Below are 18,555 nucleotides of genomic sequence, written 5' to 3' on the forward strand. Positions count from 1 at the left end.
CAACATTCGATACTTGGCCACAGAATGAAAGTGCAAAGTTCATTATAATTTCATTTCGACCCAGGTGTGTCTCTATTTGCAGAGGGTGATTAGCGCGGAAGGCGTCAAGGAATTCATTAAGGGGCAGTAGCTGGAGGACCTGTGCATGGACAAATGGTTCGGTGAGAAACGACTCTGGTTGTTTGGGAATCATCTGCCGCTGTTGCCACGAAGGTATCAAAGTCTATTGTAAGGATAGAAATAACACAAATATTCACATCAAATATTTAATTAGTTTTTGCAATCCATATTTCATATCTAAATCCTTGGAGTCCTTTTTCGTGTTTATTGAAAACTGTTTTCCAATTAAATTTTCATGGAGGCAATTACAAGTAAATCGATTTTCCGGTCACCAATAACGAGACTCCCTAGTGTAGGGGGTGCATAACAATTAGTGCTGGAATAGGTATTCCGTGAGAAAGTTGTCAGGCGGATAAGTTGTGTGCCGATTGTCCTGGGAGCCTAACGTCCTGCGTAGGTTCCCATAATCAAGCAGGGGCCAGTGCGAGTGGTTAGATGTTCAGCTATCTACTATTGAGTATAATGTATGTATTCATATTATCTGATTTCCTATATGTCCCTGAACTTCCGGGCTTCAGTCTGTGGGTGAAATGTCCATTGCCTCATTAGTCTATTGAGTGACCCTACGAGTGGACGACAGAAAATTCCCAGTCCAGAAGACTACGATTGGGCCGAAATCTTGGGATCAACTTTGAATGTTTCGAAAAAGTGAAAGTGTCGGTTGAAGGCGAAAATGGAAAACTTACTGGAAATCATCAAGGAAACCTGGAAACGTGAAATGTAAAGAATGTGTGGTTATCCTGAATTTACAGTGAATGTGATGATATGAAGTGCTACTGAGTTGTTCTGACGAATCAAATTCGCATGGCCTTCTACCCCCCTTGCTGGTCATAGTGATTAATTCCATTAATTTCGGGACACTTTATGTGTTATATATCACAGCTTTGGTTCGCTGACCTGGCTTTATTGTCGAATATTTTCATGCAAATAGGTGGGCCCATTCCAACCCTCTATACCAGGCCAAAAGACTCGTAAAACATTGCATGGTTGACATGAGTCAACATTGATTCTACAGCACATATAATAAATTCACAAGGTCATCTTCATCCTTCTAGGCTAGGCCATCTTAGATTAGAAGAACGGGGAATCATAGTTTCAAGGACCCAGGTAAAAATAGGTCCACCCCATTATCCCTTTGTGTTCAGACACTTTTCCGCCGAGGCACGGATTGAATTACTTTGTGAATCTAAGGGGGTCTCTCAAACGTGCAAATTTTTCAACGAGAGAAACCCTATCAGGGAATATCCATCTTCAGACACAAAAGTCCTCCATTATATTTTTTCAAGGAGCTAATTGAAGCAGTGATTTCCCTCAGGAGGAGTTGAGTCCCTGAGGCACAGAAAAGTACCACTCCAGTGACCCCATCCTCCTTCACAACATCTTTTAATCTCCCCAGTAACAATGCATAATATTTTTGTAGCCGAACAATATAATTTCTTGTGAATCCCAAGAAAATTATAGCCATTAGTTCCCACTGGCTGAGAGACCTTGAACTTCTTTGGGGTGGTATGCCTTTTTTGTGTCATTGCATGGTGTCTCAGGACAGGTTCACAATGATGAATCCAACTTGCATCTACAGAAACCCAAGTGCATCTACAGAAATAATCCGATCCAAAGTACCCCCTTTGTTCTAACTGCAGGCTTGCGCAGCTGCGGTGTGAACATTTTTGGTAACCATCTTGCGCAGATCTTAGACATGCCAAGATAGTCATGCAGGATTGGTAAAACGATTGTTTCTTCTTCTTCTTGTAATATTGCGTTTTCAACTTTTAACTTTTTAAGGTTTTGTGTAAAACAAAACTTATTAAAATCAGTTTACTGTCTGTTGGGTGAAATCCATCCAACTTCTCATATTTTCTCCACACTCTCCCCGCGGGACCACCATTCTGGTATTGCTTCGCTGGGCTGCTCAGTTCTTAGCTGTTCATTCTATAATACATAAGCGGTTACCCCTTTGCGTGGCGTCAATTGTGGTAGCTTCCCTTCTATGTCTTCACTGCGTTTCTGTTGCTTTTAGCTGCTGGTGGATCCGTTTCACCATTTCAACTACCGCATCCCATACTGAATTTGATTGCATCATGTACCTTATCAGATTTTCTACCGTTAAACGGGTATTTAACTCAGTCTCAAGCTTTCTCCTTGAGCTTTTAAATCTTAAGCAGCGAAGAAGACGTGTTCTGCATATTCCGCTGCACCTTCACACGTAGGACAATCGGGCGATTCATCGAGACAGAACCTGTAGAGGTAATTCCTGTATCCCCCGTGTCCGGCTAAAAACTGAGTCAGATCGTAACTCGTCTCACCGTTGTTCCGCATAGTCCACATACTTATGTCTGTGATGAGCCTGTGTGTTCACCGGCCATTCTTCGCCTGGTCCCGTGCCATGCAGCCAATGACCGCACTTTGCTTGTTGAAGCTAGCTTCCTGATTCTCGTCGACGACTTGCCTCATCGGGAATATCCACCGGGATCATCCCCGCAATCATGCATGCTGCCTCATAGGATGTTGATTCATAAGCGCAGCATGTTTGGAGAGCGCTTATCCGATATGCAGCTTGAAGTTGTCTGCGATTTTCACCGATTTTTATCGCCGACGCCCACACTGGTGCCGTGTATAAAAGTACAGAGCTGACGAATCGTTATCATCAACAGCGCAACAACCGGTATCCGGTCTAGGCCAGCCTAAATAAGGAACTCCAGACACCCCGGTTTTGCGCCGAGGTTCACCAATTCGATATCCCTAAAAGCTGTCTGGCGTCCTGACCTACGCCATCGCTCCATCTCAGGCATAAATATTGCCCTTATAAACTTTCCGGGCTGAATCATCCTCATACATACGGATTAAGAGACCCGCGCATCGCAACCTATTGAGCTGGATTTTATCCACAACCTGACGGTCATAGTATCGCTCAAAGACTTCGTCGTTATGTAGGCTACGGAATCGTCCATCCTCATGTAGGTGGCCAAAAATTCTCCGGAGGATTCTTCTCTCGAACGCGGCCAAGAGTTCACAGTTTTTTTGCTAAGAACCCAAGTCTCGGAGGAATACATAAGGACTGGCAAGATCATTGTCTAGTACAGTAAGAGCTTTGACCTTATGGTGAGACGTTTCGAGCGAAACAGTTTTTGTGAGCTAAAATAGGCTCCATTGGCAGGCAACAACCGTGCGAGGATTTCATCATCATAGCTGTTATCGGTTGTGATTTTCAACCCTAGATAGGAAAAATTTTCAACGATCTCTAGGTTGTAGTCTCCTATCTTCATTGTTTTCGTTTGACTTGTGCGATTCGATGTTGTTCGTTCTTTTGGTTTTGGCGCTGACGTTGACACCATATAGGTAGACTATACATCTCGGGTTGTTTTTTCCATGATGCCGATATTGTCAGCATAGGCCAGTAGTTGGGTGGACTTGAAGAGGATGGTGCCTCTCGCATTTACATCGGCATCGCGAATCACTTTCTCCAGGGTCAGGTTAAAGAGGACGCATGATACGGCATCTCCTTGTCGTAGACCGTTGTTGATGTCGAATGGTCTTGAGAGTGATCCTGCTGCTTTTATTTGGCCTCGCACATTGTTCAGGGTGAGCCTAGTCAGTCTTATCAATTTCGTTGGGGTACCGAATTCTCTCATGACTGTGTACAGTTTTATCCTGCCTTTGCTGTCATAGGTGGCTTTAAAGTCGATGAAAAGATGGTGCAATTGATGTCCATATTCTGATCTGTTGCTGATTTGCCTGGAGTGAAGTCTCTTTGGTACGGGCCAATGATGTTCTGGGCGTATGGGGCTATCTGGCCTAGCACAATAGCGGAGAATATCTTATAGATGGTACTCAGCAACGTGATACCTCTATAATTGCTGCACTGTGTAATATCTCAGCTGACTTGTTGGTGAAACTTACGCGCCTGGTGCGGTTGCTTCCTGTAATTTTCTAGTTCACAGACTTGTTAGTTCTCCCAGGCTTCCTTTTTCCGTCTGTGAAGTCGTTTCTCCGCTCGCGCGTGCCCGCGTTCTTTGAGAATGCAACATTACTCAGTATGCGGCATTCTTCAGTTCCGTTGCTAATTTACATTCATCGTCAAACCAGCCGTTCCGATTCTTTTTGCGACTGTTTGTTGATGCTTCGTCTCCAGGATCTCTGTTGACTGCGGTTATTGCGGCATCCATTTCCCTCTTATAGGTGTTGCGGAGGGCTGTGTTGTGGATGGCTTCAGTGTTAACTCTCACCAGATTGTCAGAGGGCATTCTAGGTGGTGTTGTTATTCGAGCTTGGAGCACCATGGCAACGAGATAGTGATCCAAGTCTATATTGGCCCCCCATATGTTCTGACATTCATGAAGGCTGAGAGGTGGTGGCGTTTGATCAACACGTGGTCAATTTGGTTGAAAGTGGTCCGGTCTGCAGAGGTCCAAGTATGGACCGCTTTCCGCACAAACCAGGTACTTTCAACAACCTTTTCGTGTGACACTGCTAATAGAATGACCCGTTATCATTTGTAGGGAGCCAACGTATCGCCCGAATATCCTTTCTAGGCGGTATCCCGAATTACTGATACCGAGGGACAACATGACAACGAGGTTTCACTTCGATAAGAAGTTTGAAACACGTTGGAGTAACAAGGCAAACTGGGAGAGCGTGGCTGCGACATACGGCTTAAACCAGCAACTGATTACTTGGTACACTGACGGATCCCTCACAGCAGAGGGAGCGGGTGTCGGTGTCATTGATCCAAGGAAAATGTACTTTGAGCCAATGGGCAGGTACACTAGCATATTCCAGGCGGAAATTTACGCCATAGACAAATGTGCCTCCTTTAATCTGCAAAGGAACTACAGGGGGCAGAACATAGCTATTCTCACCGATAGCCAAGCAGCGATCAAGGCACCTAGGTCCAACCAGGTGAACTAGGTGAACTCTAAACTGGTATGGGAATGCCTTGAGAGACTGAATACACTCGGCTCGTCCAACAAGGTCTGGATACTTTCCTGGTTCCAGGCCATGCTGGGTTGGAAAGCAACGAGGCAGCGGATGAACTTGCCAAGAAGGGAGCAGGGATGCCTTTACACGGGCCAGAACCCTTCTGTGGAATCGGAAACGGTTTCATGGCTATGAATCTAAGAAACGAAGAGAAACGGTTGAGGGAACTATATTGGGCGGGCCTACCAGGGATGGAGCAGTCCAGGGTGCTTATTGGGGGATACGAACCCATGCGTACAAAGGATTGCTTAAACCTCACCAAAAAGAACCTCAGAATCATAGTGGGAATTCTCACTGGTCATTGTCGGCTGAACTATCACCTAGGGAAGCTAGGGATATCTATGGACACTGCCTGCAGGTTTTGTGAGGAGGAGGACGAAACCTCTATACACGTCTTGGGACAGTGTCCGGCACTTGTGCAAAGTAGGTCGATACATCTGGGAGAACACTTAATACCAGATGCAAAGCTGAAACTTCTGGAAGTGGGGAACATACTAAAGTTCCTAACGGTTACAGGCCTGCTTGAGATACTATGATCAACAGGTACACTATAACCAGTAAAAGGGGCACAATAGTTCTTCAAGGATGCGGTGCGACTTTCCCTTAACAGAATAATAATAATCGCCCGAATACGGGCTCAATCCCTACTTGGCTGTTAAAATCCCCAAGCATGATTATGATATCATATCTGGGACAGGCTCCGAGGGTTCGTTCTACTGCCTCGTAGAAGGTATCCTTCTCTGACTCTGCAGTCTCCTCTGTAGGGGCCTGAACGTTAATGAGGTTTATGTTTCTAAATTTGCTTCCCAAGTGCAGAGTGCATAGCTGTTCGCTTAAGTTTTCAAAGCCGATGACAGCTGGTTTCATTTTTTGGCTGGCTAAGAAACCTACTCCCAGCACATGGTTTGCTGGATGACCGCTATAATATATGGTGTAGCGACTCTTCTCCAGGAAACCGGTCGCTATCCAACGCATCTCCTGTAACGCTGTTACATCAGCCTTATATTGGGACAGGGTATCGACTAGTTGCTTGGCAGCTTCATCTCTGTACAGGGAGCGCACACTCCATGAGAAAATGCGTAAATCGTTATTCCTTTGTCCGTCCAGTCCGAGGCTTTTGTTGTGGCTTCGTAACAAGTTGTTTTCCGTGTAGGGTTATCAGCCCTACCCAACCTCCAACCTGGAGGACCAGTTGGTACAATTTGTCCTGTTTTTAGGCGCGGGAGACTCGGCTTCATCCTTCTCCGTCTGCAGCTTTTCGTTAAGAAAAGCTCCCGGGGGTCACCACGTGGAGGTGGAGATAGGGTTGGGTAGTAGAGCTGTTGGTGTTGGTTTAGCAGGCGTTTCCCAGGTTTTATGCTTCATCGTGGGTACCAATCCACGTTTCGCCCTGGGACCTATACTACCCTTTGACCATCTCGCGGAATGCCTTTTGCTGTATCGCTCGCGATCTCCGTCGTTTTTCGCATTGTCTTTTCTATCACTTGTTTGTTATTTTTCCTGAACATCTTTCCGGGGGTCTTCCAGGAGCTGGCTGGTATGTGATAAGGCCTCGAAAAAATAAATGATAATTTATGCCATTTTGAACTTCCATAGAGACATTTTCGTAGCCGATGATGGAAGCCTTTATTTTCTTGATGACCGCTCTGCATTTGTTCAGTCGCCTTTCTTCTTTTGCCCTCGTTTTTCGAATCCTCTCTCCACTAGGTTTATGATGCGCACTGCCATATATGCCTTATAGACTGGCGTTGAAAATACGAAATTCCTCCACCGAGTTCGATAAATTTAGATGAATCTGGAGCCGTAAAGATTATGGGAAAGGAGAGAGAGATCTACAAAATGGCATATAGGTTGAGAAGATTGTATTGCTGCGATGTCATTGCTGCCATTTGAGTTGAAAAGTTAGAATAGTCAGAAAACCCCTGCCGCTTTGGTTTATTTTGACCCACAGATATCTAGAAGGACTCTGAGTCATCAGTCCAGGCATATCCAGTCTTTGCTTGTGACCGATTTGCCCGGAAGTAGTTTTCAGTAGTGAGACCTTGTCTGCGGGAGGTGGTATCTATTGCCAGATGTGTTGTTAAGAAGACCTTGGGCACTCCACTTTGATAACATAAATGGAACTGGAATACAGATTTCCAATAATGATTTACCTTTCGATGGGGTCATGATGAAAATTTATGTTATTTTCACTAATATTTTTATGATTGGCTGACCTGGTCTTTCTGGAAACTAGGTCTAGCTTGATAGAGTCCCTGTTCCGAGACAATGCTAGTTGAACGTGAATAGTGCTGGTATTCCCATTCAAAAAAGTTGCACAAAGTGCCCATTCGGATTTTACTACAGATGCATTAGATCTGACAAGAAATATCCAAGCAGAGAGATTGACGTAGTATCTGATCTGTTGGTGGCTGACGTGACTTCCCGAGTATCCCGCTAAATATAGAACTTCATTAAGGAGGGTCAGTTCTTGTCTTAGGCATAACAAAGTAGAGCGATCACATGCAAAATGGTATTAATAGAATTTTTAGTTGGCCAAACATTAAAATTGGGTTTTTTCCTCTCACTTGGAAACAAGTTTTTATGTGAAAATATCAAACAAATTGTGAAAATTGCAATTTTATTAGATGTGCCAAATAAATCTTTAAGCTCATTAATGGCATTTATATCAGAATCTAGCATTAAACGATATTCCAATTTGATTTTAATTTTAGTACTTGAAGTGGAGGTTTATGGAGATGCTTATGTGTTCATGCTCTTCCATATTAGTTTCGAGAAAATCTTGAGTTTTCCGTAAGTTTTCCATGCAAGTCGTTCGACGAAATCTTGAGCTTTCCGCACGATCTCAATGCAACTCGCTTGAGGAAATCTTGAGCTTTCCGCAAGACTTCAATGCAACCTGATTCGTCAAACCTTTTCTTCAGGAGTACAGCTTGGTAGCAATAAATATGGTTTCGATCGCACCACGCTTCTAGATTTCGTCAACCCTTTAATAAAGTCTATAAACTTGTTGCTTTTGGGTTAAAATCGCAGAAGGAAATCAATCATAAAATTTTATTTGATTTTAGAATGTAAATAACTTTATTACATAGAAAATGGGAGAGGAACTAAAAACTTTGTGTATACTCTCTTTCTTAAAATTGACATCTCAATAATTCATTTTTCAAATTCAATTATTTTTTCAAATCACGGCCTGCTCCGCCACGGAGAACACTGATGGTGGCCACTGTCAATCGAATTAACAACATTCGAAATAAATTTCGAATGTTGTTAACCTCGCTGCGTCACATTAGTATCGAATAGCTCCAGAATGGTCTCTTTTTCCAACTTGAGCGAGAATTCCAGCGATATCGGTTAGATATTCTAGTAATCGGCTTTTGACTGAGATTTCTGGTATAGTGAACCGGGGTAATTTCTATGAGTAATTACACGGAAGTCAGGAGAGACTTCCAACATATTCTGCGGACATGTAATGGGAAGGCATGGTATTGGTGACCATAATAATAATGGTGAATGACTACTTCTACAATTTTCCCCGCCTCGTTATTGGCGGCCCGGTGCTCAGAGGTGGCGGCGAGGAAGATGGGGGGGCAACCCTATCGGCCAAACCAAAACCAAGTGGTCGAGGAGAACCTTCATAGTGGTGGCACCGGGAGACGCTGTAATCACTTTGGTTTGCCGGCCGTGATTCAGTAGGCGAATGCTCCAAAGACCTAATCAGGGAGATCAGACCCGAGTCTGCACGGGGACTCATCTGAAGTGGCAAATTCGTCACGAAACCTTACCAGGGGTATACTGGTACCATGGGAACCGGGAAAGCCCCTGGACTCACATACTTCCGGTGAACTCCTGTTGTATGTGAGGACAGCTCGGTTATTTGCGGTTGACCCCCCTAGTGGGAGTTTCATGGTGGTTGTGGTTGTGCTCAAGCGAGAAGAGACCTTCGGGCCTCGACGTGGTGTTGCGTATCAACACCGGTGCCGTACTCCATAGTTCGGTAGAGATTTAGGTAATTCTTGCAGCCACCAGTATGAATGCTAAGCCATGCACTTGGTATAGACTGGTACCGTTGTTGCTTGTCTCAGCGGGGCTCTGAGGCTCCGTGTCTTAAGAGGACCGTAGGATTAAGTCTCACGACAGGTGCCTACGTAAAACATGGGCTTCACTGTTCGGGTAGGGTAAGTGAATGCATTTACGCACAGAGTGTTGGACTCCCGCAAGGGTATGCCGTCGGACTACGAACTAAACACTTCCCCATCATCGAAGAGCTAGCCTGGAATCGTGTGTCATATTACTTCGGGCTAGCTCCTTGAGATCTCCCGCTTTGCGGAGGCTTTAAATCAGGTAAGTCCTTACACCAAACGGGAGGGAAGAGGAGGAAATGAACTGTCAGTTCAAGGAACTCCCTGCCATTCGGCTCCTCCACCGGTCAAGCTATACCTTCTTTGCAACAAGAAGAACGCAAACGTATTGCGCAACAGGACTCCACGTGTCAGTGCTCCTCAACATCTTCTCGACAATGTTGTCTAGAGAGAGATGCGCTGTGTTTAAATTGAGCTGCCGACGAATCCCATCCCATCCTTCCAAAAGAAAAAAACGGTGTGTTGGGTGTCGTCTACACTGAACCTCTACACTGAAAACCTCCATGCCCACTTAGGAGTTGGGTAAGGAAATAGTCACTCTCACTCACTCACTCTGGGTAAGGAATAGTCACTCTATTCCATCTGCTTCTAGTTTCATTTTGTCAAGATAGTTACCACTCATTTAGTGGACGTTGCTGTTCTTCGCGGGCAATCACCTCCCTTACGCTTGTATAAGGCTTTACGCTCTTTAGCAAGAAAGGCATCGGGGCTCTCTCCCGCAATCACCATCACGGCCGGTTCAAAGACAGTGCGGTAGGCAGATGTCACTCACAAAGCTCCCCGTCTCTGTAGTTGTGAAAGACGCCTACGATGTATCTCCTTACCAAGAACGTCAGCCCATATCTCTGCGCCATAGAGCAGTATAGACTGCGTTGAACTCATCAGGAGATGCCGCCTGCTAGACGTAGGAACCCCAATATTTGTAATTAGCCGACTTAAAGCCAAAGTTCCAGCTACAGCCTTGTCCATTGCTGCTTTGTCTTGCTCGAAAAAGCTCGTCTTTGACTCAAGAGTCAGTCCACAGTTGACTTTGTCAGTCCACTTTTGACTCTACAGCCAATTCGCTGATCAATATGGGACGCAGGGTTGGAATTCTCTTTTTAGTCAGGATGACTACTTCGATATTTTCCAGTACAAGGTTGAAACAATGAGCGGTCATCCATCCGCTTACCCGTCGCATCAATATGCTGAGTCTGCTTTGCGCCTGTTCGACAGTGCGTCCAGCAACACGTGCCGCGATATCATCTGCATAATCGACCAGGCACGACTCTTCTAGGATGCCGAGAAAGAGGTCCAGCCCTAGGATGGATCCCAACGCTACCCCCGATACGACCTCCATCCTCCTCTGACCCTCTAGCGTCTTATAGAGCAAGGAGAGGATTCCTCAGATAATTCCTCAATATCCATAAGAGATAGTTTGACACGTGGAAAGTATTGTTTAGTGTGCTTAGAATGTCTTTCCATCTTACGGAATTCAGGGCATTTCTGACGTCAAGCGTTACGAGGAGCACCATTCGTCGAGATCGAGGGCTGTGTGCCTCCGGTCAACGAACGCCATCCACGACTTGCATGACAGCATCAACTGTAGATCTCCCCGCTCTAAACCGGAACTACGAAGGGGATAAGTCTCCGGCAGCAGGTATCGTTTCAGCGAGTCTATTTCTTGGGAGCTTTTCGAGCACTTTTCCAGTAGTGTCAATCATACAAGGTGGTCGGTACGGACGGCAACTTAACATAGGATCACCTTTCCTTTCGGTGATCAGCGCAAGCCTCGCCACCTTCCAATCAGAAGGGAAAATGCCCTCTTTCAGGTAAGCGTTGAACGCGCCGAACAGTAGGTCTGACCGATGTTGCAGCATCAATTTGGAATGCCATCGGGTACTGACGCCTGCTTGTTTTTTATAGAGAGGACTACCTCTTCCAAATTGGGGTTTTTTTTCGGGTACCAGTTTGTAACCGAGTCGCTTTGGGTCCCCATTTACCCCGTCGACTAAGTCCTGCCAGCAGCGAGTTTTGCTCTTGTTTATGATGCTGCGGAGTCTCCTTTTGGCTGATTTGTACTCTGCGATTATGGTACATGCCTCCTCCCGGCCGTTTAGACGTTGCGTCAAGCGGTGGATTTTGCGACACTCCTTCCTGAGCTCTGCAATTTATGCCGTTCACCAATACATAGACGGCTTGCCACGTCTCGATGCCCTTCTTGGCATGGAAGCCCCGCAGGCTGTCGTTATCAGGTTCATAACTGAATTTATGCCAGTTTCAGTTGCAGTGCCACCACCCCCAGAAGTGGACTCCAGCACGGTTCCACCTGTTCCAAGAGTTTCGATAAATCTCCAGGTGTTCATCTTCGCGACGTTCCACGCACAGAAAGAGTACTGGGGTGACGACCACCGAGAATTTGTATCAACCATTTCGAACGCAATGTATTAATGGTCGCTTGTCGAAAAGTCTTCCAGAAATCGCCACCCGTCCACCAGCGACACCAGTATTTTCGATGCGACGGTTACCTCGGGAATACTTCCCTCGTATCCTGGACGTCGGAACGTTAAGGTGGATTCGGTGTTTAAAATTATAAGTCCTCTTCTCGCCGCAATTTCGAGAATTCGTTTCCCTCTGGAGTCTGGGTGAGACATGCCCCATTCAGATGCTACGGCATTGAAGTCACCCCTGACCAGCATTCGCTCCTCTGTGCCCAAGATAGCGCCCTCCAGAGCATCATCTGCATCGAAAGTCTGGTATCGTCTTGTTCGGCATTAGATAGACACTAAAAAGCGTTACCTACAAACACCGAACCCAGACACAATCGTCTCCTCCGACCTGGGTAAGAACCCAAAGGTGGGTGCCGTTCGGAACCCGGATGGCAACGGTATCTGATATGTCGGGTAGCGACACTATATCAGCTTTGGTCTCCACCGCGAACTGCGCCAGCAACTCGTGAGCGGTTGCATATTTATCTGTAGGATGCGGATCATGTTGGTCACGTCCTAGCTCTTTCCAATTCTGCTCTGAAGACTGGAAACTAATTCAACGAGGACTCCACAACCCTTCCTTTTCTGAATGGAAGACACTTCCGCTCCGTTATCTTCGGGTTTGATCTTATAACGGATTTCGCTGGTCTTGCCTTCTGTCGGCTTAATGACAAGAGCTGGCGGTCGAGTCCTCCTTCGTCTCCCTCCCTTTTCTTTCGGTATTCCATCCTTCCTTAGCTATCTCTGACTGGTATCCGACATCGAGTCCCGATGACAAATCCCTCTGCCACCAGTGGATTTGAACCACGAGCTTCCGCTACGACAGTCCAGCGCTTTAATCACTTGAGCCACCCGAATACGTTGATAATTAATTAATTGAGTTGGTGTTGTTCTAGTCCATCTAGTTCACTCCTTTATGTTTAAAGCGGCAGGGGGTGAACGATTAGGTTGGGGTGGGCCGCCGCAGGACCATCATATCAACTATCCCTCTATGAAGAAGAAAGGAAAACGGGGCCACTCGTCGCTTAGATGCCAGAATCAGCTCACAACTAATCCTTTCCCGTCCGTCCCGGGTGCTTTAAGTTTTTTGTGGTCTAGACCCCTCCCTTATAAGGCTGTTTGGCATTTTAGCTCCTTTGGGAAATCTTCGGTGGTATCACTCCGTATCGTGGCTTCACGTCTCTAATAAAATAGTTTACCCCCGATGTGTGTGTGTTGTTGACTCCTGAGTCAAGGCACATGATTAAATCTCTGTGTCCTGGCAGGGAGATAACATGTGAGAACCAACAACCCCGGCCCACATCGCGCCGAACTGCTAGCATTCGGGTTAGCTCCAGCACGTGCCGTCCGGTTCTATATATTATCTCGCGCAGTCGGTGTTCACGACTGGCAAACTTGTTAGGGGAGTTTGGTTGGTTGGCAGCTTTGGTGACTGTGTTGCTGTCAAGGTGATGCAAAGGTGAACTCTCATCGTAACAGAGTTGGCGCCCAACATGGGGCCACAGTTGTTGTGTAGGTAACAGTTTTCTCATCAACACGTCTTCGGGTATGCGATATAGACATGACTTGATAAAAGTTTGGAGCTTGCTTGTGACAGCATCGGGCGGTTTCCATGTGCAATTGCAATTTCAGTGTTTAGAGCGTTAGAGTGTACGGAAGGTCGCGGTTCGAATTTCACTCGTGGCAGTGGGATTTGTATCGTGATTTGACGTCGGATACCAGACCACTCAGCTGTGGATGAGTACCTCATTTGACGGTAATAATCTCGGGCGAGCGCAATGGTGACCACATTGCCTCCTACAGTATATTGTAGTGTACTGTTACGGCCTTGAATGAAGTCCTCTAACACACTTCAAGGCCCTGATCCAATATGGATTGTTGCGCCAATGATTATTTCCGAGTTATCACAATCTCGGCAGATGCCGGATTTTACCTAATACTAGCACTAAGTGCCAAGCATTTAGGCTCGGACGATCCTACCTACTTAAAAACTAAAGGGGCACTGGTGGTGGTGGCCGGTGGTAGGTCAGTGGGAGAATCCGTCCAGTACTCCCCGCAACATCGAGCACGTATGCAGAATGGTGTACTTCTGCATGGCTTGAACCAGACTGTGCGAAAGTCCCAGGACATCAAGGGAAGCCGTCAGGAATTTAGGTACAATACCTGTAGCTGACAATATTATGGGAACTACAACCACCCGCTCGAGACGCCAAATTTCTTTGATTTCCCGAGCCAATGGCTCATAGTTCACCTTCTTCTCCACGTATTTCCGTTCAATGTTGCTATTATGGGGGATAGCAACATCAATAATATACGCGGAGCGACCCGTCTTGTCAATTAACAGTACATCAGGCTTATTGTATGCGGTATGGCGATCAGTCAGAACTTGCCGGTCCCTGCTGTAAACAGAACTATCAAGTACTGCTTGCGGCTCATATCGGTAAACCGGACATGTTCCCGTGATCAGCCCATGCTTATATGCAAGGTTTTGATGAATAACCTTACATACAGCATTATGCCTGGTGATGTATTGCACCGGTGCCATAACAGTACAGCCAGAAATGAGATGGTCCAACGTCTCTAACGCCGAACCACACATTCTGCACTGGTCGTTCTCCACCCGTTCTTTCATGATGAGCTTTTTATAAGCTCAGGTGGCGACCACGCCATCCTGAATGACACACATAAACCCCTCCGTCTCAGCAAAGAGCTCCCCAGCACACAGCCATCTGTTCGACAGATGCAAATCGACAAATGGCTGCCAAAGACAATTCACGTGTTTACCGTGCATTGCCTTCGACTTCCATTCATCGATCCGCTCTTGGTCCGACTTCACCCCACTCAGAGGATTGAAGGATCGATCCTTCAAGTTAAGTGGAGTCAGTCCACAGTCTGCCTTACAGACAGCCGCATGCAAGGGACTCGCCTGTTCTTTACTGTAAAAATAAGCGCGCAGCGAATCGACTTGGCGATGACGTTGTGCCGCCACGTCAACCACGCCTCTACCTCCGATGTCACGAGGCAGGTTCATCCGCTCCACGGCATACTTTGGATGATGCATTCGGAATTTGGACATAGTTGTCCGTATCCGCCGCTGGACGTTTTCCAGATCGGTCTTCGTCCACGGCAATATTCCGAATGCATAAGCCAGTGAAGGGATGGCGAATACATTCAACGCGCTTATTTTATTCTTCCCCGAGAGATGCGATTTCAGCACCAGCTTTACACGTCGCAGGAATTCGGACAGCAGAGCTTCTTTCAGATCACCAACTCGAGCATGGGTTCCTTGCAGAATTCCTAGGTACTTGTAGAAGTCTGTCTCGGTCATAGCTTCGATGTGGAGGTCACCAATGCTATGTCCGCCATGTGGCTCGTGATGACCTTTGCGGATGGCTTGGATTCGACACTTGTCTAATCCAAACTCCATCCGAATATCACGGCTGAACATGTCTATTATTCGCAACAGACTTCTAAGATGGTCGTCAGTACCAGCATACAGCTTGATGTTATCTAAGTACATCAAGTGTGTCAGTTCGCACTTAGCACGTAGGCCATACTTTATTGCAAAACCATGCCCTCTAGCATCATTCAGTAGCCATGAAAGGGGGTTCAGTGTCATACAAAACCAAAGGGGACTCAATGAATACCCCTGGAAGATGCCCCTCCGTATACGGATGGGCTCTGAGGTATTAGCACCCTCAGATGTACGGACTGATAAGGTGGTATGCCACCCTTCCATGACTGTCGCCAAAAGCTTTATTAGTTTCGGATCAATGCGATACAGATGTAGGATATCGATTAGCCAGGTATGCGGAACCCTGTCGAAAGCCTTGGCATAATTGATATAGCAACTGAATAGGTTTCTTTGGCCTCCAGTTGCTTGTCCTACAACTAGCGAGTCGATAATGAGTTGCTCTTTGCAACCCCTTGACCCAACTCGGCAGCCTTTCTGCTCCTCGGACAGAATGTTGTTGGTCTCGAGGTGCGCATTGATCCTTCCACTAATAATGGATTATTATTATTATGATAATATTGACAAGCTTAGTTTTATTAGCATTTATCTTCGGTTTAACGCAATTAATCAACTTCTCTAGATCGATAACTATTTAGCCTAATTAAAGTGTCTGAGAAAATGTGATATCGTCCATTGAACCCCCCCATATCCTCCAGGGCTATGGAGGAAAAATCAGGGCCTGGGGTAAAAATTATACGGAAAAACGGGGCCCAAGGTGAAAATTATATGAGCCTGTGGTATTATCCCTTTTTTATAGAAATTTCTACTTCGGCCCCTGAAGAAAACTCCGGAGAATACCCTCCCTTTCCATGCCGCTCTTATCAGGTCTGATTTCTTTTTACTGGAGAACAGATTAAGAGAAGAAAGAGATGTCTCTACTTTGGAGATACCCTCCCTCTTGATGATGTTGGAAAATGTTCGAAGTCGGTGAAGAGAATGTGGGGGTCCACAAAGATCCAAGGGATGTTTAATGTGGTCGGAGCCATATTATTCAGAGCGGAAATATAAGTTCCTGTAATTTCTGTAAATAAGGCACCTCCATGCCTACACACTTTTGCTGTTGGGTGTCTGTCGGTGATTTGCAGAATGCTCTGTTCGAAGTGCATCAACCAAGGCTCACATTCCTGTTCATTCTTTATTGTCAGGTCACCTTCGGAACATAGATTATTGTTCTCCCTTTAATTTTCTACTAATTTTCATCCTTTCTTCTTACGACAATTTAAGACGTAAAGCAATAATTTTGTAGGTTGGTCCTAATTCATATCAATATATTCCAGATCACAAGGTAGTTCAAAAATGGATCGATATGAAAAACTAAGCAAGCTTGGCGAAGGTTCCTATGGAGTCGTCTACAAGTGCCGCGACCGCGAAACTGGGGCTTTGGTGGCAGTCAAGAGATTCGTCGAATCCGAAGAGGATCCAGCGATTAGGAAAATAGCTCTACGTGAGATTCGATTATTAAAGGTACAAGATTGAGGCTGGACAGTAGGATATCTCATTCATTTGGTTTTTCAGAACCTCAAGCATCCAAACTTAGTGTCACTTCTGGAAGTATTTCGTAGAAAACGGCGACTGCATCTTGTCTTCGAATTCTGCGAGCACACAGTTTTGCACGAATTGGAACGTCATCCACAAGGATGTCCAGATAATTTAACTAAGCAGTTGACGCATCAGACTTTGCAAGGAGTTTCCTATTGCCATAAGCAGGGATGTCTGCATCGCGATATCAAACCTGAAAATATTCTGTTAACTGCACAGGGTCAAGTCAAACTTTGCGATTTTGGATTTGCGAGGATGCTAAGTGAGTACAGATTGCTTGGAAGCAACAGCATTGTTTAGATAAATAATCGGATTTCAATCTTATTTGATAACAGTTCAGTAATGGACGCTTTTTTAAACAAATTCCAGGTCCTGGGGAGAACTACACTGATTATGTGGCGACTCGATGGTATCGAGCACCGGAACTCCTGGTCGGCGATACTCAATATGGAACGCCCGTCGATGTCTGGGCTATAGGATGTGTCTTCGCAGAACTTGTAAGGGGCGAGGCACTGTGGCCTGGACGAAGCGATGTTGATCAACTTTACTTGATACGGAGAACGTTAGGGGACATATTACCCAGGCATATAGAGATCTTCAATCAAAATGAGTATTTTAAGGTGAGTTTAATGTGGACGTAGAGATTCTTCAACTGCGTTTCTTAAACAACTTTGTGTCTACTTCCATATTTCATGTTCGACATTTTATAGTCGAATCCTGTGAAAAAATTGACCGGCTACCCAGAAGTATACTTGACATTTTGCAACTTTCACTCCTCTTCATCATGTGTAATGCTACTGATGATGAGATGGGCAAGTCAGTCTCGTATCTGACACGAAATTCAATGGGGGCCTTGAGTCGGCTAATGGCGAATGTCGGGGGCCCTATATCTACTAGATTTCTGCTTATGTTGCCTTGTTCAGGTGCAGAGGTGGTGAGTTATGCGAGTGGCGTCTGCTTATCGCACCATCTCCGAACCGGCTGTGATGGTGATCGCGGGAGTGATCCCCGTTGCCCTCCTTGCTAAGGAGCCCAAAGCTATCTACCGCCGTAAGGACGAGAACTTAAGAGAGGTGGTTGCCCGTGAAGAACATCAACGCACCATTACCGAGTGGCAACTTTCTTGGCAAAATGAGCCAAGGGGCAGATGGACTGGGCAGCTCATCGACAAATTAGACCCGTGGTTGAACCGAGAGATTGATTACTTCCTTACCCAGGTGCTCAGAGGTGGCGGTGAGGAAGACGGGGCGGCAATCTTGTCGACCAAACCAAAACCAAGTGGCCGAGGAGAACCTCCATAGTGGTGGCACCGGGAGACGCTGTACTCACTTTGGCTTGTCGACGGTGGTGCAGTAGGCAGTAGGCGAATGCTCCAAAGACCTAATCAGGGCGATCAGACCCGAGTCTGCACGGGGCTCATCTGAAGTGACAAATTGGTCACGAAACCTCACCAGGGGTATACTGGTACCATGGCAACCGGGATAGCTCCTGGACTCTCATACTTCGGGTGAACTCCCGTTGTATATGAGTACAGCTCGGTTGTTTGCGGTAGGCTCGCTAGTGGGAGATAATAAAAATGAATTTTTTTTTGGGATGAGCTTGTCCTTAGCCCACTATCTACTTAATGGCGGGCTGTACATATTTGAGAAGCAACTTACATCCCAAAAAAAAAAATTCATTTTTATTAGGTCTAACCAGTTGTAGGTTCAAACAAATGCGATTTCGGTCGTTGTAATTCATACCCTTGGCGGGTTTTGAATTGCATATAAACGAGCCAATTGCCACCTGTTATCGCTTT

At 46.0% G+C, this 18,555-nt stretch overlaps 1 protein-coding gene across 4 annotated transcripts in view; it reads left to right on the forward strand.

Moving 5' to 3' along the window:
• Positions 1–18,555, forward strand: part of LOC119660392 (cyclin-dependent kinase-like 4) — a 21,430-nt gene continuing 2,875 nt past the window's right edge. The window contains exons 1-4 of one of the 4 annotated variants that reach the window (XM_038068926.1): positions 1–213; positions 16,496–16,682; positions 16,734–17,019; positions 17,127–17,377. In XM_038068926.1, coding sequence (XP_037924854.1) covers positions 146–213; positions 16,496–16,682; positions 16,734–17,019; positions 17,127–17,377 — 792 coding nt within the window. In that variant the 5' untranslated portion in view covers positions 1–145. Of the gene's footprint in view, positions 214–452; positions 585–653; positions 841–16,495; positions 16,683–16,733; positions 17,020–17,126; positions 17,378–18,555 lie in introns of those variants that run through there. The other 3 variants (XM_038068928.1, XM_038068929.1, XM_038068927.1) reach the window with 3 other exon arrangements.

Source organism: Hermetia illucens, chromosome 6 (assembly GCF_905115235.1).
Source record: "Hermetia illucens chromosome 6, iHerIll2.2.curated.20191125, whole genome shotgun sequence".
Taxonomy (NCBI): domain Eukaryota; kingdom Metazoa; phylum Arthropoda; class Insecta; order Diptera; family Stratiomyidae; genus Hermetia; species Hermetia illucens.